This window comes from Callithrix jacchus, chromosome 3 (assembly GCF_049354715.1).
Source record: "Callithrix jacchus isolate 240 chromosome 3, calJac240_pri, whole genome shotgun sequence".
Taxonomy (NCBI): domain Eukaryota; kingdom Metazoa; phylum Chordata; class Mammalia; order Primates; family Cebidae; genus Callithrix; species Callithrix jacchus.
This window is the reverse complement of record NC_133504.1, coordinates 46176351-46201539: the sequence shown is the minus strand read 5'-3', so window position 1 is coordinate 46201539 and position 25189 is coordinate 46176351. Positions and strand designations below refer to the sequence as shown.

At 34.5% G+C, this 25189-nt stretch overlaps 1 protein-coding gene across 6 annotated transcripts in view; it reads right to left on the bottom strand.

Moving 5' to 3' along the window:
- Positions 1-25189, bottom strand: part of LRBA (LPS responsive beige-like anchor protein) — a 772728-nt gene that overhangs the window by 325544 nt on the left and 421995 nt on the right. For all 6 annotated transcript variants that reach the window (XM_017970205.4, XM_035294467.3, XM_008992610.5 and 3 more), the window contains one exon: positions 7853-7977. In XM_017970205.4, coding sequence (XP_017825694.2) covers positions 7853-7977 — 125 coding nt within the window. The remainder of the gene's footprint in view (positions 1-7852; positions 7978-25189) is intronic.

Here is a 25189-nt window from a genome sequence, read left to right as displayed (position 1 = left end):
CATTTATTTACTTATAGTTAGGGCAGGAGTAGGTTCAAAAGCAGTACTTTTTTTGAAAACTCATTAATAGGAACAATCAAAACCCAGTTTTGGAAACAATATTTAACACCAAAAAGTAAGGACTGATTCATTCCCCCAAATAATGTCATACTGTCAAACATCTTGCAATGGTTGAGGAGTGGCTGTGGAGGAGAATCCAGAATTAAGGGTCGAAGCTAAGAGACATTCACAGGCCAATGAGGATTTAGGCCCAGATACTGAAGCCGTATCTGACACTAACAAGACTACAGCAGCTCCTTGAAGCTGCAATCCCTTCTTTATTCACCCTCCTTCCTTCACATTACTCTTGTCCACATGTTCACACATACACTCACTCCCCTGCCCTTTCGCCCCTTATACAAATATCCAGGAGCAAGGCGGTGTGGAAACTAAGTGGAAGCTCAAACACTACCTCCTCTGCCTGTTTAAACTAAAGGGCTAAGGCACCCCGGGGGCAAACATAACAGAAAGCCTGGGAGGAGAGGCATGTGGGCAAGGGGCCTCATGCAGCCTAAACTGGAGCAGCCTGTGGAGAGCAGCAGTACCAGACTCAGGCACTGTGACAAGGCAGCAACTGCAGGCAGAAAGAGGAAAAGAGAACACCACATCTAGGAAGGGAAGCAGCAGCTCTGCGGAGCACCTACACTTAACAATGGGATCCAACAGGGGAGCAGAGACACAACTGAAAGAGGAAAACGCTGAAATTCAAAACTCTGATTCAAAACCCGCATCCTTCCAGGGCTCCTCTTGTTGTTTTGAGCAGCTTTCTCCTTACGAAAAGCAGGAAGGCAGATGCTAACTTCTGAATTGTGATATGTAAAACTTCCTATGTGTGTTTTTTCTTAATCTTCTTTTTTTTGAATAATGTCATATAAGCCAAAGTTAAGAATCTTCACCTGACCCTCCTGGCTTTTAGCTAGATAAATCCCTGAGGTAAAGCACCTGATCCACCCAGGCTGCAGCTATTGATATGGAAATCGGATGGCTAGGTTTTTTTTTGCTTCACTGCAGCTTCTGCCTAGGCATAAGGCCCAAACCCCAGAAAGAATAAAGCAGTCAATTTGCAGTAACATGACTAATATATAATCCATATAATTTATTCTAAATAGTTAAACTGCACATGTGTTACCTGATTAATTTGGCAGATCAAAGGTTCTTGGGGTTTGATAGGTATGTTTATGGATGATGCTAAACGTAAAAGTTGTTTTTGTCATATTTATTGGGAATTCACCATGTATAACATATAACATTTATATACAATACTTACAGTGCTACTTAAACAAACATAGGAGTTTCTATTTAATAAGAAGTCATGGGAAGTAGCTTTCTATATTTACCTTTGAATACACTCTATGGGTAAATAAAACCTTTCATACCCACAGGCTGCATTGTAAGCTACACACACATATGATGGTCTGGACACACGTTTGAAAAGATTACTTTAATGTATCTAATTAAAGTGGCTTTATTTATTTATTTATTTATTTATTTGAAACAGGGTCTTACTCAGTCACCCTAGCTGAAGTGCAAAGGCACAATAACAGCTTACTACAGCCTCTACCTCCTAGGCTCAAGCGATTCTCCCAGCTCAGCCTCCTGATTAGGTGGGACCACAGGTGCTCGTCACCATGCCCAACTAATTTTTTTTTTTTTTTAATTTAACTTTTTGTAGAGAAGAGGTCTCACATGTTGCCCAGGCTGATCTTGAACTCCTGGGTTCAAGCAATACTTCCACCTTGGCCTCTCAAAGTTGCTGGCATTACAAGCATGAGTCATCTCACCTGACCTTTTTTTTTGTTAATGCCAAAAAGAAATATACTTACAATTAACCAATAATTTTTCAGAAAACAGAAGTATGTTCTACAATCACTTATATTTCAAGTATTGATATTTCCTTACTCTAAAATCAGAAACACTGCGCTTAGGCTAAGCAAGATAGTCTGCAATTTACTATCAACTTTATTAAAAATGTACTGGCCACTGAGAAATGCAAATGGATCACCATATTCTAGATGTTTTTATAAAGTAAATTATAATAAATTATTATTTGCCAGTTAGAATTTAGTACAGAATCAGTATACTACATTCTTTTCATTTCTTGGATTTATAATTTCTTCTTCAAAGCAGAAATATTAATAATAAGGCAATATTATTACGTATCATTTTGCATGAGACAGGGAGTGTTAAAAATACTTTACATAGTTAACTCATTTAATTTTCATAAACTTTCTGCTAATTTATAATTTTAAGATAAGAAGACAGGCTCAGAGAGGTTACATAATTTGCCCAAATTAACATGGCTTTTGACAATTAGAGTCAGGATTTAAAAACAGGCAGCATGGTGCCAGAATCTGGGTTCTTAACCACTATGCTATACTAGCTCTTATAGGTAAGAAAATGAAAGAAAACAAAAACAACCACTGTTCAAATATGAACGTATATATAATTAATTTGTTTACTAATTCTTGTCTCTCATCGTGCATTTTAAAAGGTTAAATCAGAATAAACAAGAACAAAAAATATTCATTTCCAAATCTAAATCTGATGAACATGCCAAACACATCAGAAACAACTAAATTCAATGCCCTGCTCATTACTTCCTCTGATTATTGCCATACATGTCCTAAAATACACCAAGTTTATTTGAAAGGAAAAAAGAAGAAACTTCTTTAATCTGCAAATATTTACAAAAAAATTAGGGTCCCCAGTGGCAATATGTAACGGTTTAAAATAGCCCAAAAAATAAATTCACATTCGTTTAAATAACCACAAAAAATATAATTATCCCTTCGAATTGCAATTAAAAATTTTTAAATTATGTTCTAATCATGCTGCCTATATTAAAACACAGTAAGATAACTTCTGAATTAAAGTTTCATTAAAAATTTTACATACTATAGGTGTACCGTATGCGTACACACACCCACTTTAATTTATTTATTTACTTATTTTTACAAGCTCAGATTCTGGAATTGTTCAAGCTCCACTGAAAAAACCTCTTGTCATGGAAAATATGCGGCTTACTGATATTTAGAATGGTTTTCCTGTAATTAACTCCCCCTTGAGGATTTTAAGTTAGCAGCAGTAAAATTACCAACAGTACTCTAATATACACCACATGCGCTGGTATTCAATTCTCAGTGGTCTAATAGCTTTCTGCTAAAGAAATTTTGAAAAAAATTAGAACAAAACTTTTCCAAGCATAAAATAAAGGATTATTATCATGTTTATATGTGCTGGGAAAAGTATATTTTAACTTCCATTTGACTTATTCTCAATCAACCATTATAAACAAGTATTTTGATACCTTCTATGAATATATTCTACACTAGTCTAAAAGTTAAATGAATGAAGTCAGAATATATTTTGGGTTGCATTTTAAAGCTCAATTCAGATATTTCTAGCTAACAAAATTGTTACTAACGTGATGAATATTTAAATTTTTCATATCACTATTAAGAAATGCCTTTTATTCTGGTTTAATATTTACCGTAACTTAATAATTAAACTGCAATTGTTACATAAAATTGGAGAAATTTGTCAAAAATGCTGTCTTTAAAAATGATTTGATTCACTGAGGCTAAAAACAATAAAAGATCTAAGAGAGAGAGGCTGGCCCTCAAAATGTAAAATTCAAGTTCTTTAGAGCTAACTCTGGACATGAGTTGATTCATCTATCCAACACAAAGCAGGTAAGTAGAATTAAAATATAAAAAGAGCAAAAACACACACAAAACTGTTCCACCTTCAATATAAATCCTTTTCAAACATCTACTGAGCAAGTGAACTGAATCATCAATCGTCTATATCAAAGTAAAATAAGTTTATACTTTAAGAATTAGCCACTTTAAAAAAGACTACTATTGGAATAACAAAGTGCCTTCAAACATACATAAAATAAAAATGGATACCTACTTAGAGCAATGTGAAGCACACATTATAACTGTATTCTGAACAGGACACATAAAGAATATCTTATAATCAACTATTGTTCTAATCTAACTAATTCCCCTCTGTACTTTATGCCATGTCCATAGTATTCCAAGTCAAGAAAATTGACTCTGAAAAAAAATAATTAAACTACAAAGAATGAGTAGAAGAACAAGCCAGGTGCATCTCCTAATAACCATTGGTTACTGAAAATTTTAGATAGAGAACATAGTATACGTTGATCCTAAAAAGGAAGCAACAGTATCTGGTATTATTGAAGTTATGAGAGAATGGAATGATTTAAGACCTTTACATGATCTGTCATCCCTAGAAAACCAAATGAGTTACTTGTATCATTCCATATGCTTACAAGATACTTTTAAAACTATGTTAAATTCTCATTATTTCTATTAGCAAGCACATTCTCTACTAAATAAAAATGTCTTGAATTCAATAGGGTTCTCTGCTAAACTGTTTTAGCACCTGAATTAAAACCAATCATTCTACCATTTAAAACACTTTTTATGTGGCTTTAATTTAAATATAAAATTCCCATTATATTTAATAATAAATTTTAGAAGACAGCACAGCACACTGATATGAAAATGTAGGCTTCAGTCAGTTAACCTGGGCTTTACTCCTTTATCTACCAAAAACTATATTGGTCCTTTGTTTCCTCAGTTTCCTTATCTGTAAAGAATAAAGTTAAACCAGATGTTAGTCTTAGGTTCCTTCTACATCCAAAATGCTCTGATAATAATTAACTGCTAACCTGGGCTCTGGCATTACAAAAATGTTACAAATCATTGCTAATAATTTCTAATAAATTTTAAAACTATAAAATGAAAGAAAATGCCCTCAAGAATAAAATACTCAGCTTTGCCTGAGCTGATAATTTCCATAAAGAATATTTAATCATAAGAGGAAGTATTAATTTTAATTTTAAAATATGACTTAGTATCTGCAAAGTTAAAGAAATCTCCCATTACGACATGACTTTTATAAATAACCACTTTGGAGGGTCTCTGTTTGAAAAATTACCTAAAGCTTTTTTCCCCAAGCAAGTTAATGTGAACTTGGGAAGGGCAATTAAATTGTCAGAATTAAAAAATTTGTTTTTAACTAGAAGGTAGCCAGAAGTAGAGTCATGGGGCTGGTATTGATCGCCCAAACAGAGAACATCACTCTTCAGGTATTTACTCTGCCACCTTTACACTAGAGGCTTTCCTTCAAATCAAATCAATCTATAAAAAAGATGGCTCTTTCTACTAAAATACATAACTAATCTCCAATGGCACTTCTATTTAGATGTCTTGCTTTGATAATGATAATATAGTTCATGGTGTTCTAAGATTTGGCATTTTTAAAATGTCCTGTCTCCTTAGTTAAATAAATTATAAATAAAGGAAGTCATAATAATATAGGATTGACATACTATTCTCATTAATATCTATTTTAAATATGTAAATTCAACACTGAAGCACGGTATCCATGTTAAAAATCTATTAATTTCAAATACGTTTTGATCACATTAACAATTTTGTTTTGCATGCTTAATTCTTAATACGTTCATTTTGATTAGCTTCTTTAATGCTCCAAAAATTTTAAACACCAAATTAAAATTGAATGTCAGTATAAAATACTTTACTTAATAAACCAGTAAAAAATTAAGCTCTTTGTTTACAGAATATATTAGCATAAATTATGCTGACATCAAACAATACCATAACACAATCTATGTGCTGAATTGACTTCCTTATTGTTTAAAATAAAATAAATATGAGGTATAATTAGAATTTGTTTTTTCAAAAAATTTTATATTAAATGATATATCTCTGTAATTGTAAGACAAGTGAAGAATCTCATACACATTTAGATTTTTAAACATATATTTCAAACTCAAAATTTGTTCATAATATTTGGAGTGTGATAATAATTACAAGATTACTATGAAATATTACTCAATGCTTACCTTTGCTATTTCCTCTCAATTTAAAAATGCACAATAAAATATAGATAATTAATTAACTTGTATTAACCTTTCAATTACTACCTAGAGTAATCAGAGTGAAATCTGCTTCTACACACATCAAGAGTCTTAGATGATAGTAAAAGCATGCTAATAAATGTTTTTTTGTCAAACATTATTGCAGATGCTTAGCATTTAAAAAGCTGACAAAACAACATGATTTTAAAAGATAAAGTTCAACAATTAAAATTTATTCATTATTAAGAATCCTGTAATTCTTCAAAATGTTTAAATGTACTATTTTTGAAAAGAATATATTTTAATAAATTCTGTATTAAATCTATACCACAAATTTTAAATTGAATTATTGATATCTAAGGATAAAATATTAATAGTTTGTCTATGTGCATTTTAGAAAACAAATCCTCCCCTGCCAGATATAAAAGGAAAAGGTTTTCATAAAACATATTACCATGCATAGATCTCAGAACTCACAAATTACTGTAAATAATGTTTTAGAAGACAAAAAAATAAATTTCAAATTTTAAGTGTACATGGTAATACATTTTGCTAAAAATTGCAAAGAAGTTCACTTTCTTAACGTAAGCATCATTAACCAAAACAAACCAAAAAACACAAAAAGAAAAAAAACCCTCTGAAATCGGTTATCATCACATAAAAAGTATATGTACTGTAAAAACAAAAGTGGCCTAATTAATTCTACATTTTATTTCTCTTTATCCACCTCCTGTAGTTGAAGATGCAGGGCCATGAAACTATTATTGCTTTTAGATCACTTCGTTATTGACTATTCTCCGTAAGATCATTTATTTTAAAGGACTGATGTCACATTTGGTGTTATATCTGATGACATATTATGGACATTTTCTTCTAGAAATGGTTCCTTAACGCTGAGTGCAAGAGGTTAAGCTGCCTGACTGAGGCCAAATATAAGATTACAGATTTTTAATCTAAATTCTTAATATCGTTATTGAATATAAATTAACATTTATTTTGTATACTACATATTTCCATTTAACCACAAAGTGCTGCATGTTAAACCAATATACTAAAAAAGGAAAATTACAAGTATTTCTGACCTTATTATAAGCCGATTTGTATTTTGTAAAATCAGAATAATTTTAATGTGGGGAGGAGCATTTTCTCCTTCATCAATATTTCTTAACTTTCAAAAATCATAAAATAATGAGTGAAATTCTATGATAAAAAATACAGTATCAAATCCAAAGGACCTTTTCAGTTTTTCCAATTTACTTATCGGACTTCTACCTAAACTGAATCATAGTCATATGCACTGTGACAAAAAAGAAAAAATGTTTTCTTAAGCTCTGATAACAAAATAATACAGAATAGTAACATATGAAAATAATGTTTATTCTTTTTCCATGAGCCATCTAGCATAACCATCTACAAATCAAGGCTCAGAAAGTATCTAGGCACTTGGATATTTATTACTATCTTTCCCACTTCATGATTTCATGATAAAATACCATGATTGAGGGAAAACCATGTGTACACAACAGAACCTAGAAACTTATCTGGTTTGTAAATGCTGTCTTTTTGATATTCATGGATTTAAGGCAGGCCTCCTGGATTCATTTGCTAAAAGCTGAATGTGTCACTTAAAATGAGACATCTTTAATCCTTGTACTCTGAAACAAAGGGTGTATGTTAAGTTTTGTATGTGTAACATAATGAATAAATATACTTGACACCATAATTTAATAGGACTCTATAGTAACTATAAAAAAATTTACTTTTCTTTCTGGTTTAAATAACCATGAAATGTGGTGTTGGACCATTTTACAGTGCCTTGTAATATAATGAAGTTATGCTCTTCATTACCAAGTGCTGTACCTGCTGCTATTGGCAAGGAATGGTTTATACACTGACCATGTTCCACGGCTGTTTTTAGTGTCGCTTCAGGATGTGTCGATCCTAGAGGGTTACGCACAAATCGTCGCCGGCGCCGCAAGTCATCTTCCCAGTAGTCAAGGCGCCAGAACTCATGAGGACGACTACAATGAAACAGAGAAGCCACATATGTTAGCAATTATCAAACAGCGTGGTAGCACTGAATTTCTGCATAAAGCTCTCCTTGTTTGCTCTGCCTTTTTTTCCCTCTCCTTCCTCTTAATTCTGCCTCCATCTCACACTCCCCTTTCTGCAATCTTTAACTTAGGTATGTCCTTGAAAATAACAATATCACCTTCTAGTCTAAGGAACTCCTTTTCCTTTTCTTGGAAGGTGAAATGAGCACTAAATACATCATTTTGAAATGAATTGCTGACAGTGTGATCAGTTTCCCCACACTCTAGTGGCATGTGCTCTGATTTCAGCCTCATTTCAGCCTCAGCAGGGCACCTTTCTCTGTAGCTGCATTTATAAACCAGAATAGGGAAAAGGCTATTATAAATATGGTATAGCATTACCTATATTAATCAAAGTCCGTCCCCCTTCATTTTTCTTCCTAATTTGTGCCTTTTTGCACAAGGTCAGTAAATCATACCATGAATTCTTGGTCTAGAAAGTGTTAACTTTAATGAATATCTCAGTTATATGGTTATGTATGTGATAATAAAATATTACTGTTTAGATGTGCAGGAATTTAATTAAAATAATCTCTTAAAATATTCATTACATTTAGCCCCTGAGGCTTAGAACAACACAAGAAAATGCATTTCTTTTCCATTTACTGTTTTTAAATAAACCATTCCTGTAGAGTGAAACAGCAATCTATTTTCAAGCAAATCAGATTGGATTTCTGTTTTATGTAGTCTGTTTTTATATTTAATTAAAAACTACATGCTATATGATGTGTAATAATTGCTATATCGAAAACATACTTTTGGAAATATACTTTTTTAAAAAAATGTTTGCTCATTTCAAATTCTATATTTGCCCCTATTACATAGACATTTTATATGGCAATACATAAATGTCAGCTTTCTCTCTTGTTAACTAATCATGATCTAGCATGCTGGAAAAATATTTTATAAGGAAAATACTAATGTTTTTTCAGTGATAGTATGAAAAAACTTCTGTAGAATATATTAATTCAATGAAGACATAAAGCACAAACACCTGTAAGTTTCAATAATGAAATTAAAAAATTATTCATAATCAAAACTTCTTCAGGAATGACTAATACAAAATAAAATGTTACTTATATTTCATGAGCTAATAAAATTGTATCTGTCAGCTTTGACAAATTAGTAGTCTTGAACAACTGTCCCAAAATGCCCAAGTAAAAGTTACCTTTATTTTGATGTTTTAAAGATGTTATCTTTAAAAATTTTAAATAGGTTTATAAATGAGTACTTTCATCAATTAAAAAGTATCTTGTATTAATAAAAAGCATAAACAAACAGTACATATTTTAAAAATCTTTTTAAAACAGTAGAGACTGATCTCTGAAAATGCTCAGGGGATAATAAGAACGTCAAACATTTCCTTTGTTGATTTTGGTCAGGAGAAGGAGATAAAATGTAATCAAAAAGTGATTTTAAAAAGTATAATAATTGCAGTTCTCAAAAAGAAAAATTAAAAAGCTATTATATTTTTCTTCATTATTCTGTCTAAATTTTAAATAAAAACACTATAATATTATTTTAAAATAAATAAATACCCACAGAATATATATACAATCAAAAGACAACAGTTTTTGGAACTCAATTAACAAAATGAAATTCTCCTTAGGTGAGAAAGAAAAAGGCAGTACACAGATGGCTATGTGTATGGCTTTGATAGTCATGGAGCTTGGATAGACACTTCATCATTCTGCCTACCTACATTTATCTGTTAAAATTATTATCAAATATCAGCCAGGATGCAGTCGTGAATCACAGGCTGCTCCTCGTCTTCAGGGGAATGATACAATGAGGGTCTATTCATCAGTGCGGCAATCGGCACAAGTAATTAGTTCCCTAGACTGAGATCTCCTACAAAGCCTATTTCAGTCAGCACCACAAACATATGACGATGTAAAGCTAATCTAAGCTGCTCAAATTTGTTAACCTTTTCTGCCATCAATCCTTCTAATACTCTATGCTTCAGTATTATGCAAAGATAGTAAATTTTTAATTTGTCATTCATCCATCCTTCTGAATTTTGAGTCAAATTAAATGATGTCATTCTTCTTGATAACAATGAAAATTATAAGAGATGTTAAGCTGATATGATAAAATTATTACTAAATTAGGTAACAATAGATTCTACTATAATGCACCATAGTGAAGTCAAATTCAATGGCGACTAAAGCACATATACAATAACTTTTGTCACACAGCAGAAAATCCAGAGGAATTATAAAATTATTCACAAATTATCAAGTAACTCAAAGATAATATCTATAAGAAAAATGACCAAAATTAGGAGGAAATAGAACTATAATATTTATTTTTATACTCTGACACTAACAAAAAATGGTCAAAACGGTGACATTTGGTTAAATCAAAAATATCAGTAGATCAGGGAACTGAGAATTTGTTCACATAATAGAAACAAACATTAAGTTTCATTTATGCTAACTATATATATATTTATATATATGTACACATACATACTGTCTTTAAATATATTCTATCAATATTTTTAAAAAATATTTAGATGTGGTCCAAATAGAGTAAAGAACTATAATACCTCAGCATGATAATATTTACAATCTCCTGAAGCGATGTCACTTAAGGACTATCTTTCCAACATAATCCAGTTACAACACAATTAAAAATAATCTGAAGACAAAGCAAAGATCACTTAGTTCAGATCACATACCTAGAAAGAACTATAAAAATCATTTCAAAAGACCAACAATTTCAATATATTTTTTGAGAGTCTCTCCATATAATGCATTGCTCCAGGTGATACAGGATACAAAGTTCTCATGGAATGTACTTATAATCAGTTAGCTACTAATCTCATTTGAGAAAATAGCATTTATCATCCAATTTCAGATTGTGAGGGTAATACATGTTTTTGGAGAAAAAGCCACTCCCACTTATTTGAGATGAGGATCATTACCAGCATGTTTAAATTCATTTACAAAATAACAAACCTAGGCCTAAAGTCCAATGTTTTGTCTCCCTAAGTCTGCTCCCTCCAACAACATATACTCTCAGTATAACACGCTACCATACACACAAAATATGAGGCACACTTTGTCATTTAAAAAATAGTATTATAAAGGAGTATGTGTAGGTTTTGGTCTTCAACTTACTTTCTTCACTCTCATTTAAGAAATACTGTTTCCTACACTGTCCCTTCCTCAAAAGCCTCTTCTAGGGAAAAGAGGATACAAAATTGGCAAATTTATTAATAACACAATGATCCAACCCTCTTCACAAAAGGTTGTGAAGTAACTAAAAAATTATTATAAATTTTTGTGGTTATCACCATGGTATGACCAGCAAAATTTAAAAGACTTCATGTATTCAGAAATGGATTGTTGACTAAATATAAGCACGGATAAGATGAGAAATCACTTATTCTGGTACTTTATAAGTATGCATCTAGATCACTATGTACCTATGCTTTTATATATCTGTATCTATCCCCAAAAGTTATATTAATACTACACAAGCCCTTTCACAAACTTCACTCATATCCATTTCCACTAAGATCCCCAAAATATTCAAAGTAAAAAGGTTAGCCTAAGTTTTGGAAGATCTGGAAATACTATTTCCTTCAGAAAACATAGGCCCCTCTCTACAAAGATGTCCTACTTAGAGCTCCTCCTAGGACACAATCTCCAGGTACTAAAGTCTTTGACTGGTGGAACATATGTCTTTAAAATGTTATGGACGGCACTGGAGTTAAATATTTGAATCTTTCTAAATTTTTAAATTTAGTTTTCTTGTTCTTTGGTCTAATTTCAGAGTCCGAAGTTAAAATTATCATGTAAATCTATTGGACTTTCCTAAGTCTAAGTCATTTAACTGTATTTCTACTTTTTAAAGAACTTTCATGTTATGTGTTTGTATACACACAGCTTTAATCTACATAAGAGAATATAAAGCAATGTCTTTTTTTTTTTTTTTTTGAGATGGTAGAGTCTCTGTCACACAGGCTGGAATGCAGTGGCACAATCAGGGAATAGAACAAAGCTCACTACAGCCTCTAACTCCTGGGCTCGAAAGAGCCTTCTGCCTCATCTTCCCCAGTATCTGGGACTACAGATGCACACCACCATATCTGGCCAATTTTTTCCATTTTCTTAGAGATGGGATCTTGCTCTGTGGCACAGGCTGGTTTCACATACTTGGCCTCAAATGATCCTTCTCCTTGAGCCTCCTGAGTAGCTGGGATTACAGGCACAAGCCACTGAGCTTGGCTGGCAGTGCCATTTTAATACACAGAATATATGTTTTATGTTATATAAGGTTTTTGACAGATTATCAAATTTTATAGAAAAAAATATAATGCAGACATCTATTTCCTAGGCCATTTATGGTTACTGATTCGACCAAGTAGAACAAATGAGAATCATTTGGAAAGGACAGAAGTATTAAAACAAAAATCAACAACTAAGGTAGGATTCACATTTGTCCCCTAAAAGTTGAATAGTACCACTATACAAATCTGATTATTATTCTTCTCATGTTAATTGTAAGAATTTTTAGGCTGGGCACTGTGGCTCATGCCTGTAATCCTAGAACATAGGGAGGCTAAGGAAGAAAAATTGCTTGAGGTCAGGAGTTTCAGACCAGCCTGGGCTACATAGCAAGATCCTGTCTCCAAAAAAAAAAAAATTAGGCAGGTGTGGTGGTACATGCCTGTAGGTCTAGCTTCTCGGGGGGCTGAGGTAGGAAGATCTCTTTAGCCCAGAAGTTGGAGGTTGCTGTGAGCTATGATGATGACATTGAACTCTAGCCTCGGTGACAGAGGGAGAGCCTGTCTCAAAAAAAAAAAAAAAGAATTGTAAAGTTTAGTTTTTTTCAAATACAATTAGCTAGTTAACATGGTATGAATGGACATATATTCTACTAAAATGCTAAAATATTTTCTAATAACAATTATTTATTATTTACCTGAGCCAGCTGTGGGAATACAAGGATTATTACAATGTTGTCCCTGATCTCATGGAAAAGGCAGATGCAAAAACAAATAATAAGAATTCAGAAAAGTATGTGTGACAGAACAGAGTTCTGCTACATGGCCATGAGAGTGCACAACTCCAGGGGGCACTTTACACATCAAAATTTTTGTAAATAACGAGGTGGGGAGGGAAGGGTTAAAAAAATTTTGCAAATAACATACCCTGGTGTTATGCAATGCTCATTGGACATTATTATATGTCACAGTCCCAGTCCAATTGCTAGGAGAACACTACCTTTACCCACATGTCCCCTAGTTCCCTCCCCACAATTCAATACTCAGGCTCCTTTCTTTCTCTGGAATCCTGAAGATAAATCTAAACCTGGGGATAGAAAACAGAACAAAGCCTTCAGACACTAGCAGTGGCAGTTTCACAGTCAGTATTTCCCTGCTGTAGGAAAAAGTGGTCATATTAGGAAGAGGCTTGGTTGTCAAAACACAAGCAAAAGTCAATAAAAAGAATAAAATAATGAAATACAAAAAAGAAATATTAACATTTATTTAACTAAAGCCATTAAGTTCAAGAAGATAACTTTCTGGATATTGTAGTATTAAAGCAGAATAGTTTCCAGAACAATGTTAATTACTGAAATTGGTGGTTGCTATGTAAGTGTACTCATTATTCTACAACCTAGATGAATTGGCACCTATTATCAAATGAGCCCAAAGCATGCATGTCTATCATCTCACTGGTTTTAGTATCATTTTAATGTAACTTCAACATATGTCAATAAAAGTATATGAGTTTCAAAAGGAGGTTTTCTTTTTGAAACTCATATACTTTTATTGACATATTGAAAAAACTCTCATATTAGAAAATTTTCCCATTTTCCATCTTGCCCAGTTTCCTTTGACAATACCTGATAAATCCTGATGACCTTAACAAAAGTCAGTAACAAATTCTTCTAGCTAAACTTCCAAATCCTAGAAAATTTTAGGACTTCATATGTTGTTCTTAAATTTTCATACTGCATGTTTTTTAAACTCCTATATTTGACTAGCTTCTAATTCCATATTTTTAGATTAAAAATTCATGGTAGACATTAGTTACAACTTAAATAAATGGTAACCCCTAAAAAGCAGTAAACATTTTCAGTGCACTGTCAGCTTGAAGATAAAAACACTTAAGTTCTAGAAAGGTTTCACATTCTGTAGAAATCTTGATGAAATAATGTTCAGGTACTATAGGGTATCATACAATATAAGAATGCTTTATCTCACAAACTGAAATCTATGATGCCTTCATGCAAATAGATAAAAAGAAAATTAACTAAAACCTCTGTTTACCAAGTACCAACTATAAATCAAGTGCAGGTGATCTACCCATTATGCTGTCTTAATGAAAAAGGGAAACAAACAAACAAAAAAAAACCCTTCAATTGTGTGGATTCCAGCAGAGAAGATATATACTAAAGCAGAATTATGTCTTTATTGAGGCCTGATAGGAGGATTTTATGTTAGATTGAGATACTAGAGTATCATGTATTTTATTTAATTATGTAAAATCATATTTTATGTAGTTAGGAATTTCTGCATGTCACTATTCAATGTACTTCTGTATTTATTTTTAGATCCCCTCTTGAATTAATTATTAGTTTGGACATTCTGCAAAAATGTAATTTTGCAATCAAGTCAATTATTCAAGAAATGATCCCAAGCTTTTCCTGTCTGTTGTTAGCCTGTTGACCATTTCTTTCTTCACTTAGAATTTTTACCAGGGATTGAGTAAAGTTATAATATCAAAATATGGTGTTATACTATCAGTTAAAGCTCTAATAAGATATCTGAAAAAAAAAAAAGCCCACTAAAATGATGTTATTAAGAACAGAAAGCCTTAAAGCTCACCTCAGCCTCACTATTTAGACAATTCTAATATACTGACCCCAAAAATCTAATTTAAAAAAATTCACCAAATATTTGTGGAGTGGCAACTAGGTAGGTACCAGATTGTGGTACATACAAACTAATGATGCTGGGCTCAGCCTAGATGGGACAATGGGGACAAGGAAATTACTAAATATAAAAAATAATAAGTTAAACTAGATAGACTATATTACTTTAGGCTACTCTGTGCTACACACTGTTCTCTGTTATATACAGTACTGCAAAGCATCAACAACCCTGCCATGGTTAAATACTGTTATTCTCATTTAAAAGGTGATGAAACTAAGTCTTACCCTTTGGTAGTAAATAACAAGTCTATTGATGTGTAAGCCAATGGGCTTTTCACTACATAGCATTTCCTCTTGAACATCTTATTGGTTGCTATTATAGCTATGATCAAAGTACTAATTAACCCTGCCTGAGAGGACTGAGAATTTCATTTAGATTTCAATGAGGATCCTATTTTGTAATTTCCATGAAGACAAGGATTTGTGCCTAATTCACTGACCAAGCATAGTAACTGTTACAAAACAGCCACTTAATAAATAACTGATCAAAGAGTAAACCGATGACTTTTAAACAGAAACTTAAATGATAAACAGGAGTCTGCTGAACAAAATGGAAAAAACACTACAAGCAAAAAATAGCATGGATAGGCATAGAAACATAAAAGGGCACTGTAATTTAGGGAAGTTTTGGTAAGAAATCATAGCTAGACAGCCTCAAGATGGCAAAAGCTAAGGTTAAAAAACAGAGGTTTAGAACCAGACTTCAAAAGGCCTTCTATAGTTAACTAAAGTAACTACCTTTACATTCTAGAGTCTACAGAGACAACATCAGGCTTTCACAACAGAGGTTTAATATGATCAGCCTTGTATGCTACACAGCAGCAACATACAGGAGATCTGGATTAAGGCAGTGAGGATGGAGCATAGAAGTGAAGGTTTGAAAGACATATCTGAGGTAGAACGGAGAAGTTTTCACATGATATTCAATATGGGAGGTGAGGAAAAAATCAGAATAAAATCAAGGTTTGTAACAAGAGGGAAGTTAGAGGATAAAGATGCTATTTAATTTAAAAACAGTTTAAACAGGTGTGGCTGGGAAAATCATTACATCCTAGATGCCTAATAACATCCAGACAGATATTTCTAATAGGTAAATAATATAACAGTGCAATTTGAAAGACAAAAGGCCTGTGCTAGAGATTTAAAATAAGGAGACTGCCCAGGTGTGGTGCCTCACACCTGTAATCCTAGCACTTTGGGAGGCTGGGCAGGTGAATCACTTGAGCCCTAAAGTTACAGCCTGGGAAACGTTGCAAAACCCCATTTCTACAAAAAAATACAAAAATTAAGCAGGCATGGTGGCACACACCTGTAATCCCAGCACTTTGGGAGGCTAAAGCAGGCAGATCAAGAGGTCAGGAGTTCGAGATGAGCCTGGCCGACATGGTGAAACCCTGTCTCTACTAAAATGCAAAGATTAGTCAGGCATGGTGGCGCATGCCTGTAATCCCAGCAACTTGGGAGGCTGAGGCAGGAGAATTGCTTGAACCCAGGAGACGGAGGTTGCATTGAGCCAAGATCACGCTAGATGCTGTCTTGGAAAAAAAAAAAAAAGATTAAAAAATTAGCCAGGTATGGTCGTGGGCATCTGTAGTCCCAGCTTCTCGGGAAGCAGAGACGGGGAGGATCACCTGAGCCCAGGAGGTTGATGTTGCAGTGAGCTGAAATTGTGCTACTGCACTACAGCCCAGGTGGCAGATATAGTTTATATATATATAAAACAAAGAGAGAGAGAGAGAGAGAGAGAGAGGGAGGGAGAGGGGAGAGGGTGGGAGGGAGGGGAAGAAGTGTGGGGGAGGGGGGGAGAGAGAGAGAGAGAGAGAGAGAGAGAGAGAGAGAGAGAGAGAGAGAGAGAGAGAGATTAGCCTTGGGAGTCAGGAGATTTAGCATTCATTTAACAAAAATGTACTGAGTGTTTATTATAGGCCAAGTGCTAGACCCAGAGAAAAGTCTATTGAAAGGACAAGAGAAAGTTGGCAATGAATCTGGGAAATACGAATATTTAAGAAATCGCAGAAGAGAAAAAGATCAGTAAAAGAAACAGAGAAGTAATAGTACCTTACAATTAATAAGATAATAGGAGAACCAAAATAAAATGGTGCCAAAACAGACAAATGAGCAAAGATGTTTCAAAGCAGTGAGTGGGTACCATTATTTAATTCTGCATAAATATGCCCAGAAGGATGAAAAATGAAGAGAAGTCTTTGTTCATGCTTTGTGTTTTTTACAGCTTTTTGACTCATAATGTATATACCATAATGCACATGTGTTTAAAAGGTATAATTCAATGATTTTTAATATATTGACAGAGTTATACAATCATCACCATAATCTAATTTGAAGACATTTCTATCACCCCAAAATGATACTCCATACCCATTACATGTCATTCCACATTCTCCCTTCCTCCCAGCCCCTGGCAATGATTAGCCTACTTTCTTTCTCCACATATTTACCTATTCTGGACACTTTATACAAATGGAATCCATACAATATGTAGAATTGTGTGACTGGCTTCTTTCACTCAGCATAATGTTTTTGAGGTTCATCTATGTTGCAGCACATATCAGTAGTTACTTCTTTTTATTGTCAAGTCATATTTCATTGTATGGATATGCTGCATTTTGATTATCCATTCATGTATTGAAGAATACTTGACTTATTTCAATTTTGTGGGGATATTTGGGTTTTACAATGAGAAAACTGAAGTACTTGGTTAGCTATCGAGCTTTCACTTCTCTCCTCTTTCCCAATAACTGATTTACAATTTTGTTTAGATATCTAGCACTTTATAAATGTTTCTGTGACTCATGGAAAGCTGACCAAATTATGATAGTGATTGGTTCAGGAATCCAGCTTTAAGAGGATCACTGTATAAATTCTGCCTGGCTGCACTTTTCACCAATATGAAATCGAAACCTTCTATGGAGTGGCTGAGACAGAGTTCTTTCTTTTTCCTGATGATCTGAAACAATGAAACGTGTAGACCCAGTTGCTGGCAGCCATAACAGATCCATGAGAGAAGCCAGATTGAACAGTTTATACATCGAGGGACAGAGAACTGAAAGAGTTGCAGAAAAATGGAGGCAGAAGCCTGCCCCCAAGGCTATGTATATCTGTACTTCTTATTAAAGATATTATATTTCACAATCTAGTAAAGTGAAGAAGTTTACTTGGTGCAAGGTTTCTTATTATTTGCCTTTCAAACCATCTAACAGGTAAGTACTGATGATGCTGTGAGCAATCTGATTACAGTGGTTGGAAGGAAAAGCAGACAGTAACATGCTTTGGTGGCAATGGTTAATATTGATTTCCTCTAAAAGGACCATGAAAGAATTACAAGAGCTAGGGTGGTAGTTTAAAGAAGGTAAAGAACAGACTTAAGTATGTTTGCAGATAGAAAAGACAAAGTCCAAAGAATTCAAAGAAACTGAAGATGGCACTGAGGATAGGAGGTGAGTAGCAGGACCAGGTTTTTAAAAAGACAGAAGAGGTATGATTCCATAAAACGATAACATGATGAATTTGGAAGTAACCAAGGTCTCCTCTTTCTCTGTGGCAAAATCCAAGGATGAAGAGAAGAAAAACTAAAGACTAGATTTTTACCTGATTACTTCTGTTATTTCTATTAAATAGCATATTTTTGACTGAAGAAAATAATAGAGGGGGTAAAATTAGAAGAGCTGCCTTGGGAAATACAAAAGAAAGCTGACAAAAGAAAAGTTTAAGGATGATTAAATAGTTTGCGAAGATCCAGCTGAGTTAGAAAACCATCGAAATAGTGTAGCATCAATCTGCAGAATTGTGTGATTTTTCCTACACCCCCACCGTGACCATATTCAGTAACCTGGGAGAGAGAGTCAAAAGAGCAGTTGAGTCCAGGCGCAGTGGCTCATGCCTATAATCTGAGCACTTTGGGAGGCCGAGTCAGGTAGATCACAAGGTCAGGAGTGTGAGACCCCGCATGGCCAACATGGTGAAACCCCTTCTCTATACTAAAGACACAAAAAATTAGCTGGGTGTGGTGGTGTGTACCTGTAATCCCAGCTCAGGAGGCGGAGCCGGGAGAATCGCTTGAACCTTGGAGGCGGAAGTTGCCATGAGCAGAGATCCTGCCATTGCTCTCCAGCCTGGGTGACAGGGCAAGACTTCGTCTTAAAAAAAAGAGCAGTTGACAAAACTCATTCAAGATTTAGGACTGATTTGGCTGGCAGACCAAAATAAAAAAGGTTAAGGAAAACGAGTAGGCTGGTAAGAATGCCTGGGATGACTATGGGTGATAAATCCATGATCTTTCTGGACTTCAATAAAATAAATAATTAAACATAGGCTTTATTAGACATTGACTCATTGGGAAATCAAATTTATTCTGCACCCCAAGCTATTTATATTGACAATAATTAATCAATATAACTGGCTTGTGAAGCAGTATAAATTTGATTTTTCAATGAAATAATCAGTAATTCTGTGTAATCAATATATCTAGCCCCCTTATTTCTTATTTACTGCTATTATATTTTCAACTTATACTAAAACATGCCTAGAATGAAAGAATGGAGGATTATACTGTACTTGAAGACTTTCTTCAGTCTTCAAAAGTGATAGGATCACTAGCCAGGAGATAAGGATAGGAAGGAGAAGGTTGTTGTAAATAATCATGGGGATGAACAATCTGGACACAGAGACCATCTGAAGGCTTAGGGAGACAGGACCTCACTCTTTTAAGAAGTATATTACATTATACTCCTGGAAAGAGGATGGGAACTAAAATTTACTAATTGCCAATTAATTATCAGGCACACTCTTATGTATTTTACATGTGATCTCATTTAATTCTCACAACAACCATATAAACTAGGGATATAACACTATTTAACAGTTGAAGAACTGAGGCTCAGAAGGTGAGTGATTCAGTTACTAAGAAACAGTGATAGGCCAGGCACAGTGGCTCATGCCTGCAGTCCCAGTACTTTGGGAGGCTGAGGCGGGTAGATCACCTGAGGTCAGGAGTTCATGACCAGCCTTATCAACATGGAGAAACCCCGTCTCTTCTAAAAATACAAAATTATCCGGGGGCAGTTGCACATGCCTGTAATCCCAGCTACTCAGGAGGCTGAGGCACGAGGATTGCTTGAATCCGGGAGGCAGAGGTTGCAGTGAGCCAACATGGCACCACTGCACTCAAGCCTGGTCAAAAAGAGGGAGACTCCATCTCAAAAAAAAAAAAAAAGAAAGAAAGAAACAACGCTAGACCTTCCCATCTAGAACTATCCATTACCAGAATTTTTCCAGGCTACTTTGGCTAAGACGTTCATATTAAGTTCATTAATACACTTTTTATGATAGTTCATTATATTGGTATGAGTTTAAACATCTCTTTTATTAAAGTGGCAGATTTAAATATAACCGAAAAAATTTTTATAAGTTACATCAAAACCTATCAAAACACATTTCAATAAAGAACAATTTAAAAATTCATAATTTTCCCAGCATTAGCATCATCCAAAATTCAAAGAGCAAGGCTATTAGGCTAGGGTAAGGAGTAACAAGGCTCTGTTGCTTTTCAATTGATAGAAAAACTAAGTACTGCGTAGTGCAGGGTCAGCATTTGTAAGTAGGCAGCCTGGAAGCTATTAATATTCAGAAACATTTTTAGTAACCCCATCACTTGTCCTAAATTTGGAATAACTACATAAGCATCTACATGAAGCAATCGCATATCCAATAACCAGTGCTTTGGCATATGGAACGTTTATTTCTACTGTCTCTCTCTCTTTCTCTCTACGACAGTCTCACTCTGTTGCCCAGGCTGGAGTGCAGTGGCACAATCACGGTTCACTGTAACATCAACATCGCAGGCTCAGGTGATCCTCCCACCTCAGCCTTCTGAAGAGCTGGGACTACAGGCATCTGCCACCATGCCAGGGGAATTTTTGCATTTTTTGTAGAGGCAGGGTTTCACCCTGTTGCCCAGGCTATTTCTCTCAGAGTCAAGTCCTATACCATGTTTGTTGCTGTTGTTCTTAAGATAACTTTATAAGTAATAGGAAGATAAGAAAAGAGCAAAACAAGTCACACTCCATAGTATAACATTTTTATCTTTACATAAATATTTTTTAGAAGTTTAAATGAAGAAAAACCCAGCATAATCCATCATTTCCTCTCTTTAATCCAAAACTCTCAGGAAAATACTGACAGTAACTAACTGATTTTAACTAACATAAAAGAAATACATATATATATATATACTATGCTTTGCAATCTGGATAAATGAAAGCATTAGCAAAAGACATGTGCTTTTTATCCACAGGGGAAAACAAAGCTTATTATGTTACACTTCCAGGTTTTCAAGACAGTTGGAAGCCAGTTCTCTGAACAGTTGCTGTCATCTCCTAGATACTTTCTAGTACTTTCAATTTTGAAGCAATTATTCACATTCTAAAGTGATTTATTTTCCTCTTTCTTTGCTACATTTCATTTCTTCTGGTTCTCAATGATCAGTTCTACTTTGGCTTAATTGTATTCATTTATAAATATTTTCTGAGTACCTGTACTGTCTGGAAAACATTGGTTGAGGTGCTGTAAGAAATACTCATATGAAAAAAACACAAGTCTCTAATCTCAAGGGACTTAAAATCTAATAAATGGGATAAAATAAGCAAACAAAAAATTATATGACATAAAATCTATGCCATAAGAAAAGTAAAAACAGAGCTATGGAAAGGCAAAGAAAAGAGTAATCACATTTGTTTTAAAGGGATCAAGAAATCTTAAGGAGCAAGAGTTTTTTTTTTTTTAGAAATATCCTTTTAAAAAGCCCAATTTTCAACTGCTACACGAAGAAGATGATGATCTTGTAGGCTTTTAAGAAATCTTAAATAAAAGTGTAGAGGTCTGAAAAATGGAAGCAGTCTCATTTAGTTGGTTCAACAGGAAATGAGATATGAACGATAAGTTAGACCCATAACATAAAAACCACAAATAAAAAACTAATAACTTTATATTTCACTCATTTACTTACTTGTTCATTTACTCAAAAACACATACTGAATACCAACAATGCACAAAGACTGGAGATTCAGTCATTTGGTGATAGAAAGTCATTATCCTTAAGGACCTCAAAATCCAATAAGAGAAACAAATATATGAAGAGATAATTACAATATATGAAAAAGTAGCTTAGGAACACAGTGGAAGGGCATTATCCAAAGTAACTGAAGGCTTCTTTGGAGCAAGTAATCCACAAATTGAGTCAAAGAGTTAACAGATATTAACTAGGAGAATAAGAAAAGGAAAAACATTCTGAAGGAATAGCATTAGCAAAGCCAAACAAGTAAAAAACAACTGAATATAAGCTAAAGTTAAGTGTTTCCAGAATTCTCGGAGATACATAAAGCAAGAAGAGCCCAAACAAGAGGCTACAGAGGGCAGGGGCCAGTTCATGAAGAATCATTTTAGGAGTCTGACTCCTGGTTTAAAACCTATGTGTAATTTTTTTCAGGCCTTAACATGGGCAGTTTCAAAGGTTTTACCTGGCAGGCCTCATGGAGAAAAGCTGTACTCCCTGCATCAAACTTGATATACAGCAAATGCTTTGTATCTCTAGAGGGAGTTGCAGCTAAGGTCTTAGGCCTCTCTAGCCAGTTATGCTCTTTGCACATTTACATTCCTAGCCCTGATGAGTTCATCAGATACACCCTTAGGTCTGTATCTGAAACCTTGGCCTAAGATCCTTTCCAAGCACTTCTTTCTAGATCTCCTTACTCGAAGAGGAAGGGGAAACCCTGAAGATACTATTCCCCACTCGGATTCAGCCTGTTCCAAGACAGCCCTGCTAGCCCTTCCTCTGACCTCATGGTCCAGAAAACTACCAGAGTCTTTAGTTTCAAGTTCCTTCAACAAGAAGATGACTCACATCTGCGTAGGTCCTCACTAACCGTTGACAAGCATGCCATTCTTCCTTTGGCTTTACACTCTTGCTAGTAACCATCACAGTAAATGATTAAAGGCTTACGCTTTAATTTTTGGCTTGTTACTTTAATTGGCTACTCCTACACCTGACAGTTCAACTCTCTTCCACCTCAGCTTAGGCCATGACCATGTCATGTTAAGGAGATTGGGTTTTATCCTACAGCAATGGGGAGATATTGAAGAGTTTTAAGCAGCTATTATGACTGCAGAGTAATAGAAACATTAAGACTGTAGGGAATAAATACCAGGATACAAGTAAGAAAGTGAAAAAAAATTATTGTAATAAACAATATGTAATGAGAGCCTTCATCAATACTAATTTTTAAATTTCTACTTTTCAGATTTATCCTATCAAGATATTATTGAAACTTGCCTAAAATTATCTGTAATACAAGGTGGGCAATAAATATAAATGAATAAGGGCATGAAAGAAAAGCTTAAGCATACAGTCAACTTGTTGACAGCAAAATAGCTTCGAAAGCATGTGATGTACAAAGTTAACTAAACGTTACGTTGAAAAAGCAGACCTAGAATTGAAGTAGAGAGACCAAAGTCCCAAAGCTAAGAGTAGAGATGAAAAAAGAACACAGGAAAGGTAGAATAGATGGTATATCACTTCAGCCCATAAAAGACATACATGTCCTCTGCTCACATTCCACTAATCTCCCTAAGTCATGTAACACTGCAAAAGAAATATGTTCCCTATCTGGGTAGCCATTTCTCAGCAAAACTTTAAACAACAGAAAGAGGCATGACTGGCCTGGCACGGTGGCTCACGCCTGTAATCCCAGCACTCTGGGAGGCCAAGGTACGTGGATCACAAGTTCGAGAAGTGCCTGGCTAATATGGTGAAACCACACTGGCCTATTAAAAATTCAAAAATTAGCAGGGTGTGGTGGCATGTGCCACTACTTGGGAGGCTGAGGCAGGAGAATTGCTTCAAAGTGGGAAGTGGAGGTTGCAGTGAGCCGAGATTGTGCCACTGCACTCCAGCCTGGGCAACAGAGCAAGACTCTGTCAAAGAAAAGAAGAAAAGAAAGAGGAGGGGAGGGGAGGGGAGGGGAGGGGAGAAGAAGGAAAAAAAGAAAGGAAAAGAAAAGGAATGAAAGAGAAAGAAAGAGATAGAGAAAGAAAGAAAAAGAAAGAAAGAAGAAAGAAAAAGAAAGAAAGAAAGAAAGAAAGAAAGAAAGAAAGAAAGAAAGAAAGAAAGAAAGAAAGAAAGAAAGAAAGAAAAGGCATGACTATGGTGATCAGCTGGCCGTATCTGCCACAGATGACAGTAAATACCAAAGAGGAAACAGAAAAAGAGAAAATACAAGGAGGTAATAGGGATGGACATGTTAACATCTCAGGTAAGATGCTTAGAAATAATTTTCTGAAAGCAACCTTTGAGCAAATACGTGAAGGAGATGACAGTGTCAGTTATGCAGTTATCTTAAAGGAAAAGGATTTCAGGCAGGGAAAATAGTAATACAAAGGCCCTGAGGTAGACACAGTTGGCAAAACCATGAAACGTAGTCAAATAGTCTCTAAGAGGGCCAAATCATGTAAGTCTCCATAGGTTACAAAAGAATTTGACTTTTATTTTCTGTGGAATGAGACATTAGAAAATTATAAGCAAAGAAGTGATGAGACCTGACATGTTTTAACATGATCACTGTAGCTCCTGCAAGAGCCTGGTTGTGACTGGGAAGGGTGTCCAGTTTATACGTTTTTGCAATAATCCAGGAGAGAGAAGATGATGTCTAAGAACAAATAGCAGCAGTGTAAGTGGTAAAAAGTCATTGAATTATGGATATATATTGAAGGTTGAGTCAAAAGAATATGCTAATAGATCATATATGGGATGTGAGATGAGAGGAGGCAATGATATTACAAGTATTTTGATCTGAGAAAAGGAAAGAATAGAATTGACACTGAGATAAAAGAGAATGTGAGAGGAATAGTTTTTAATAAAGAAAGTCTGAAATTTGGTTTTAAACATGTCTTATTTGGGGTGCCTATTAGAAATCTGGGCAGAAAAGGGTTAACTATTCACCAAACCCCTTTTCATCTTCTTAGGCATACAACTAGACCATATTTCCCAATTGCCTTTGCAATAAAGTGTGGCCATATGACTGAGTTGTAGCCAGTGACATTCAAGCAAAAGTGATTGAGGCACACTTCCAAATCCTGCCAATAAATTTTTCCACATACAACTGGCCATGCTCTATCC